The sequence below is a fragment of the Telmatherina bonti genome (genome assembly GCF_933228915.1).
Source record: "Telmatherina bonti genome assembly, chromosome: 9".
Lineage (NCBI taxonomy): Eukaryota > Metazoa > Chordata > Actinopteri > Atheriniformes > Telmatherinidae > Telmatherina > Telmatherina bonti.
This window is the reverse complement of record NC_136627.1, coordinates 23,945,339-23,953,908: the sequence shown is the minus strand read 5'-3', so window position 1 is coordinate 23,953,908 and position 8,570 is coordinate 23,945,339. Positions and strand designations below refer to the sequence as shown.

The 8,570-nt window shown below is 41.4% G+C and overlaps 1 protein-coding gene across 1 annotated transcript; it reads left to right on the top strand.

Annotated features, from left to right (window-relative positions):
• The first annotated feature begins 1,341 nt into the window (after positions 1–1,341).
• On the top strand, positions 1,342–7,712 carry rhoub (ras homolog family member Ub). The gene is made up of 3 exons (XM_079246575.1): positions 1,342–1,731; positions 3,535–3,593; positions 5,485–7,712. Exons 1-3 carry the CDS (start codon positions 1,515–1,517, stop codon positions 5,935–5,937), a joined length of 729 nt encoding a protein of 242 aa, XP_079102701.1. The 5' UTR covers positions 1,342–1,514; the 3' UTR covers positions 5,938–7,712.
• The last annotated feature ends 858 nt before the right edge of the window (positions 7,713–8,570 follow it).

Below are 8,570 nucleotides of genomic sequence, written 5' to 3'. Positions count from 1 at the left end.
TTTACAGTGCTTCCTACATGTTTTATGTTAAATATTTGGACACTAAAGAAAAGAAACAAGGAATTTGGACTTGTACAGTGCGTAAATAAATTTACTCAACTACTTTAGCAGAACAGACAGGCCAGAATCATCAGGTTTGCCAGTTTTATTTTTATAAATGTGGTACATAAGATTTGAAAATAATCCAGAAGATGTACAGATTCATTCAGGGATGTGAGCTATAGTGCTGCTGCCACAAGGTGGCGACTGACGTCCAACTATAAGTGTCGTCAAATAGGTGAGAAAAAGTTTATGGAGAGAAAATCCTCAACTTTGTGTGTGCGAACGCGTGTGTGTAGTGCATGGTTTGTAAATTGTGTAAACTAATGTGTGTGCATCTTTGGTACTTATGTGTGAAATAATTGGTTTGTAAACCATTTTAACCATTTTCTGCGTAACTGTGGGCACTTGCAAGTGTATGTTGATATGCACACACACACACACGTCTATGTCTAAAAGTGACGTGCACAAAATAAATTTACACGTGCAAAATTGAAAAAACAAAACAAAAAGCATAATCATTACATTTACACACACTTTTTTTCTTTATTAACATCAGCTTCCTGTTCAATAATAATAATTATTACAAATTCATGGTGCGTTTACGTGCTGGTAAAAAGTTGTATAAAAACGGGAAAATGCTTACCATAACACATAGTAGGCTATGCAATAGATAGATAGATAGATAGATAGATAGATAGATAGATAGATAGATAGATAGATAGATAGATAGATAGATAGATAGGGAAAGTCACCTTTTATTGGTCAATCTCTCCTATTTTATTCATTTTCTTTTTCATTATATTTTAGTTACAATTTGTGGCCGCTAGTTGTTCTTTGTTGGCTTGAAACAGTTTAAGTGGGTCAGGAGGTGTGTGTTTGCATGAAATGTCATTATTTAGTATGTCATGCTGAAAATGGACTTCCAAGTCCATTCTGGTAAGAACAAGCCTGGACTTGTTTGCACCAGGTCAGACACACTGGCCTCTCAACTGACAGGGTCAATAGGGATATGTAGTCAAAATAGAAGACAAAAATTAAATGATAAAGTATGCAAGATAAATTAAAACGCAGAGTAAGAATTAATTTTTTTTTTAAATTGGCCAGCAGCTGCTCTGTTATTTACTGTAAGAAATGTTCCAAATGGTTTAGGAGCCTTTTTGATTCAAAGTCACACACACTGTGTGTCGGCGCAACCCTCCGCCGGTGGGAGGTGTAGTGGGTGGGACTAGTCAAACTATTGGAACATAAAGCGCCTTTGACCCACCCTCACGTTTAAATCTGCCAAGTGTAGGACTTCTTTGGGGATGGTTATCTGCCGAGCTGGATTTGACAGCGCGCTGGACGAGGTTTTACGCACCAGCTCCCCTCGCGATCAGAAGCGTTTGGCAAACTTCTAGAGACAGAAATCTGTTCTCATGGTGGGCCCTTCCTTTGCATGTCGATGAATTCGCGGTAAAGCGCTGGTCCATTGAATGTCACCTTCAGTCGCAATGGATTACGGACGGACGATGGCCCCTCCGGTCCCGCCGCACAAACCCAAACCTGCCCGACCGGGGCAAGCGCAGGAACGGCTGCTGAAATGCGTCCTGCTCGGCGACGGAGCGGTCGGGAAAACCAGCCTGGTCGTCAGCTATACAACGAACGGATATCCAACCAAATACGTCCCCACTGCTTTTGATGACTTTTCGGGTGAGCAGAAATCAATATGTTGATTTATTATAGATTTTCTCATCATTTGTCGCAAATACGGAGATAAGGGGTTAAAAAAAATCAGCACTCAATGAAAGTCTCTCCAGCGTTCAGTTGGATTCAACTTAGATCAATAAAATGAACAAAACTTCTACTGCATTTTTTCTATTATTCTTCATATTGATTTCAGTCTTAGAACTGAATCAGTATCTAATTTAATTCCCAGATCCTCGCACGATCTTCTCTTCATCTTTTACACAGCTACTTGAATGTACACATTTTCCCCACCCCACGCAAATTCTACTCCCCCACCCCCCATTATTCCACATAATTTTAGATGTGCTTGTGTTATCTCTTTTAAATTTGAGATAGGTACATTTCAGGTATCCTCCCTGATGTAGCAACATTTCCATTTGGCAATGTTTCCATTTCCAAACTGGATGACTAACCCATTCAGTATCTGTTTGTACATGTAAGCATTTGTTTGAAGTTTATCAGTACTGTCATGGAATCAAGAAACCTGGGGACTTCACTGATTCACGATCACATCTCCAGACTGCTCCTGCTCAGCTTCCCTTCAGAAATATTGAAGGTTATTGAGACGTTATCCACAGCAGACTGTCTGCTGGTGTGCACGCACACTTCCCTGCTTATTGAATTCTAGAGCTTAGCATCTTTAATTATTAATCATCACAAAATCTCTTGCAACATTAAATACATGAGCAGTAAAACTAACAATTTTGCAGAGACAAATCCTGTAAAAACCCTGACGACACACACCGCCTTTAGACAAGTTCTCGCTCAGCCTTACAGAACACAAAGCTTCTCCGGTTCAGGGATTTTGAATTGCACAACTCTGGCTATTGTTGTCAGCCTTGACCCACAAGCCCTCTCCTCGATACTGGAATGGGCACATCTGTTGCAATGGCTCTAAGGCAGAGATTGTCTTTCGCCCTCAACTGACAGAGAGTGATTGTGCAGTTGGGGCCCTTAATAGTGATGTCATTTCTGAGCACTCAGAATCAGGCCGTTCCACTTGAAGGCCGACTTTTGAGAAGTTACGGAATGCCACAGGTGGCAGAGATGCAGTGAGGGGGAAGACAATGGTTAGTTTTGCTCCAGAAAATCAAAGGAGTATCATATGTCAGGTGTTCGGCGATGATAACCTAAGCATGGCTCTCCTTCCTTTTTCTTTCCTTTACCTCATTCCCCCTTTTTCTCCTCACTTCTGTCAAAGCGCGGGATGCTGTGATAGCAGTCTAACTGCATGAATTGTTCCAGCAAACTCTTTGATCAGGGGACATGACCAACCGCACTCTTCAGGCGCATTGTAAACGTTTCCATGTGCCTGCTGCCCTGCGTTGTGTTCAGCCTTTTGAAAAGAATAAATGGCCCTGTAATGAAACTGGCTGTAAGATGACTCATCCACTTTTCCAATCTGGAAATGAGGCCTATTGAAAGGGAGTTACTGGATAAACAAAATCTGCTTCGTTTTTACCCCCCCGTCCCACACCCATTTGACTACTTCAGAGAGGTCTCTGCCAAAATCCTGCACAGAACAAAGCTCACCGAGTGGCCCGAGCAACACTAAAGCATTAGCAGAGCACTGGCACAGTGGGTGGGCGAGAGATGGGTTTTAGAGGGGTTTGCTTTGTGTTTTCAACTGTCCAATTTCTGTTTATTGCGGAGAATATTGTGGTGTGCATGCTGTGTAAAGTGTCAGGTGGAGGCTTATATGCAGTCTTAACGCCATGTTGACAGCTGTGATTTATTTGCTCTCTCTTTCTGTTTTTGTGTCTCCAGCTGTGGTCCAGGTGGACGGGAGCCCAGTAAGACTACAGCTGTGTGACACTGCGGGACAGGTGAGTGCAGTTTGTACACATACAGACAGAACTTATTACTATTTTGTACCCTTTATGGATCGCAACTTAACATCACATTTATTGGTTAGTTCATCTGCTGGTTAATCTATTCACCACATTGGTCCAGAGTGAAACTGCAGCACGTTACAGTAGTAATGTTACTGAAACCACTGTTAAAGTAATTTATTATGATACATTTTTAATCTCTCAAGTCAAAGAAAACATAGTCGAATCAAAAGCTGCTTTTTTTGTCTTTGTTAACTTTACATTAATAGAGGTGCTGACTGTTACATAAATATCTTTCAGAGATAAAACCTGTGATCTTATGGTGAATTACTGCCCCTTATGATCTAAATAAACAAAAGAAAAAAACAAGAAACATTAGGCACGTGTCATACAAACAATGACATCACATAAAACGTGCTGAATAAACAGGCTTTAAAAGGCAAAGCATAAAAATGTCGGACCTGGTCTAAAAATCATATGTTGCTTCCAGTCTTGCAGGATTAAGCCTGAAATAAGTATAAAGATTTGCCTTTTCCAGCCTCGCACACGTGAGGATTTGCTGCTTATCCATGCTTTATATCTTTTTTTTTTTTTTTTCCATATTATTGTAAACTGGACGTGCTTAAATGTGGCTGTTGATCTGATTTTAAAAAAAAATCTGCAGAGAGCGTGACTTTGTTTAATTTCATTTGAATTATTTGATTATTTGAACCTAATGATAATATTTATTTGTTAAAAAAAAAAAAAAAAAAACTAGCTGCCCTTGTTCTTTTCAGCACAGAGCACAGAGATACAGTCTGCTGGGTAGTTTTACTAACTCGCTTTTGAAATCACCAGGTTGTGAAACACTGTTTCTATTTCTCTGGGGCATGGGTGCTTGTTTCATAATCCAGCTCCATGCTGCAGCACCCTGCCCCGAGAGCAGCATATTTGAAATTCACAAAAGCCGTGAGGGCGCTGCCACTTCTACATGGAATCACAGAGAGCTTGGCTCTTTGGAATAAACCTTTTAGTGAACCCTTAATACGTGTAAAACCTCTCACCATGCTTCACACAGAACACGGTGTTAAAACTGCACACACGCAGACAAGCTCGGGCAAAATACAGTTTGATAAGAGTTGCCAAGCACTTACTGAACTGATGCAATTTTCTCAGTTGGGAACTTGTGCCAGAAACAGGTCAGGATGTGCCAACAAAGCAGAGATGAGGGAGTGGATCCAGAAGGGATGATAACAGCTGCCGCTGAAGCTGATATACAAAGTCGCTCCTCACTAATAGATGTTGATATGTTTTCATATTCTGCAGATGGATCTACGTCATCAGATTGCAAAGCTTGTGTGTGTGTGTGTTATGTTTTCAGCTTTGTTATCTTGGACTTCAAATGAGCAGCTGAACTGTGTCAGTAGATTTCAGCTGTGTTGTGAGATCGTAGGGAGTCAGTTTAGACAAGTGGCTAATTGGCCAGAAAAGGATGTGTGCTGGAAAGAAAAGAGTTAAATACAACAAAGGAGAGGTTTGTGTCAGGTTTCTACCAACTTTAATCTGTGTACTCAGTGACGTGGGAGGGCCTTGTCAGTCAAAGCTTTGTGGCTCCAGTGTGTTAATTTAAGAGATTTACTGCAGATGATATAAACGAATGGGCGGGACCCGCCTGTTCTGCATGTTAGTTTAATATAAACACTGCTTAGAGGGTTTTCTTATTGAACAGCTATTGGCGCAATTCCCTTTCCTGTGCTGAGCCTGAGCGTGTTGACGGCCTTCTGTGTGTGTGGTCAGTCGTAATCATAAGTGGTAGGGAATGATTCATAATTAGGAAATGTTTTCAGTGACTGATTCCGCTGACATTTGGTGTTGCTGACCGTCTTCTTCTCTGTTTTCCCGTCAGGATGAGTTTGATAAACTCCGCCACTTCTGCTACAGCCGCACCGATGCCTTGCTGCTTTGCTTCAGTGTGGTCAGTCCCGCCTCCTTTCAAAACGTCTGGGAAAAGTGGGTCCCCGAAATCCGCCGCCGCTGCCCTCTGACACCCGTCCTTCTGGTGGGCACGCAGTGCGACCTGCGGCAGGACGTCAAAGTGCTGATTGAGCTGGCGAGGCGGAGGGAGAGGCCGGTGCTGGAAGAAGACGCCAGAGCACTGGCGGAGAAGATCGGGGCCGTTACGTACGTCGAGTGCTCGGCACTGACGCAGAAGAATCTGAAGGAGGTGTTTGATGCCGCCATCTCTGTGGGGTTACGGCACTCTGATAGGAGAGCACGGCGGGAAAGGAAAGTCCGCAGCACAGCTGATAAGATGAAAATGCTGTCCAAGTCCTGGTGGAAGAAGTATGTGTGCGTCTAGTAGGATGGAGGGAGCCCATTTTCCTTTGACTGGTTGAAAGATTGAACTGTTGATTGATTTGAAGGGACTGAGCTGGATGTTAGGACTTCTTTTTCCAGTCACACAGAGGACCCCAGATGAGCTGGTCGGAATGACTTGAACTCACTGGTGCAACAGGTCAGCAGAGTGAACCGGGGGATGGTTTCAGCTTGATCAGAACAGGCCCTGTGTTGACATGGAAAGGACAAAGAGCATAAGGCTGTAACCTCTGTTTGCTCCTAAAGATTACTGTGACAAGCGTTCAACCAAAAATAATGACACTAAATAAAGTTTTCTGGCATATGGACCACATAACATGCTGGACTTGTCCAGAGGAAATATGAGCTGATGTGGAGGAAACATGTTAAAGTGGTGATGTTACGTACTAAAAGTGTACTTTTTTTTTTTTTTTTTTTGTCTGGTCTGGTTCCCTGAAAGCAGGGGTGAGGAACACTGGTCCTTAAGGGCTACAATCCTGCAGGTGTTCCACATATCAGTTTATCAAGATCCACACAGTGATTCATTCATTTGAATCTGGTGTGTTAGGAACAGGGAGACATCAAAAACATTCAGGGCAAGGTTCCCCACCCCTGCTCTAAAGTTATATTATGTCTTTTTACACTGTTAAGAACTCCTGACAGTCATATATCCATTTTTGTTTTCACAAAACATGAAGTTATTACGAATCGCTTAGCTTAAAACCCAAATCAGAGATGCAATTATTCTGCTGTTGAAGCTAAACCTGCACCTTGTTAGATAAATCACGGCCATCAGCAAGTTCACTTGCTTTCTTTTTATAGGAAAAGAATCTTTAACAAATGTATATTAACTCGTTCTTCTCTAGGTTACAATCAGATGTAGATGCGTAATCTTTTTTTTTTTTTTTTTTAAATCAGTGACATCTTGAGGATAAATTTGTTTCCAGGCATTACATGTTTTTTCAACCACAAAGGACAGAGACCCTGAATCCCTCACTGACACAAACCTATCACAGTAGCTTGAAACTGAGGATGTAAAGATGAAATTCTTACTGATTCTGATGATCAAACCAACTTGTCCTGAGTAACACTGTAGGCTAACAAGTTTTCAGTTCATTTTAACTGAAAGGCTAATCCAGCATGTTACAGCCATGTTTTTTTCCCTTATTACTATTAAAATGCTGCAGCAAGGTGTAGGTGGCACCACCGTAAATTGCACTTATTGCTCACAGTCCTAACACATCACCAGTCATGCAGTGTCCTTCGAAACAATGGTGGAATCCTTTAAAACTGGCTGTCGGAGCAGGTGAAGGACGTAAGCCAAAAGGTGTGAGTTTATTTAGCGGGAGTGATACAAAACCAACCAACCTGCTTGTTTACTGCACCGCATCGCTGTTTTGAATGATTACAGGGTCTTTCCATGTCATTCCCGTGAGGGCCTTAAACAGATAATTATCCATCTTTGTCGGTCCGTGTGTTGGAGCTCTCTCCTGTTTTGAGATTACACAGTAAACGAGGCGAAATCACCAAAGAGACTGATTCAGTGTTTTTTTGCTTCTTATTTTTTAGAAGCCTGTTGTTCCGCTCTGTCTACTCATCTGTTCCATCGGAACCAACAGGTGATTGTGAATCAGTAGCAATACAGAGCAGATGTATGAAAGATCATATGTCCTTATGTATGTTACATAGTAATCAGTTATGATGTTTGTAATGTCATTGGGATAAATCGGAGTTTACATATATAAGTGACTTTCACTGGCTGTTCTGTCCACCTCTAAATGGTACTTAACAGTATGTTTGTTTCTTTTTCCAGTTCGTGTCTGACTGACTCATATATGTGAGAAGTTTGTTGAGCTGAATGGATGGAAGAAAATAAAATGTGAAATATTTAACTTTTTTTTTTCCTGTTGATTCTTTAATGGGGATTTCTTACTGGTTAGTGGGGGGTGAGGGGTGCGCTTGGAGGATGAATAGACCTTTTCACTGTTTCAAAGGTAGTTCACCTCTTACTGGGGTACGTTACCATGGCAACTTGCACTGCAAACATAACCTGTTCAAGGGCAGGCTGTGTTTGGGACAAATGAAAGCACAGGCTTGTGACCAATCACCTCTCTTGAAAAATAGGCTGCGATAGATTTTTTTTTCTCTCCTGGCTTTTTCCTGACATCAGTCTCTGAGACAGATCTGATTATAGTGAAGTGCTAATCTTAAACAAAGATGAACTGATTAAAAGGAAATGCAATATACTTGTTGACCTTATAAGATTTGCAAGAATGATCTAAATCAGTTTGCTTACTCCAGCATTAGTTTCAGGCTATTGTCATCTATTTCTTTCACGTCACTGCTGGCATGTTATATAATAGTTCTTACACAGGAAGGCTGAAAAGCAACTTGATAAAAAGAAGTTTTAATCAAAGGATTATCTTTTTTTAAAAATAATAATTACTTTTATAGTCAACATATCACAATGTGATATGCACAGTGTTGTCTTGGTTAGAACTCTCCCTCAAAGAAAGTCCATATCTCTCCTGGTTCATATCTCTGATGAGGCCCCTCTATGTAGAGTTTCCATGTCCTCCTCATGCTTGCAAAGGTTTAGTGTGGGAACTCTCCCTTCCACACTTCAACAAGTGTAAC

Excerpts from the sequence above, each read along its gene's own strand:
- rhoub (XM_079246575.1), top strand. The coding sequence starts at position 1,515 with ATGTCACCTTCAGTCGCAATGGATTACGGACGGACGATGGCCCCTCCG. Across the intron at positions 1,732-3,534 it reads TGCTTTTGATGACTTTTCGG|CTGTGGTCCAGGTGGACGGG; the intron begins GTGAGCAGAAAT and ends TTGTGTCTCCAG. Across the intron at positions 3,594-5,484 it reads TGTGTGACACTGCGGGACAG|GATGAGTTTGATAAACTCCG; the intron begins GTGAGTGCAGTT and ends TTTTCCCGTCAG.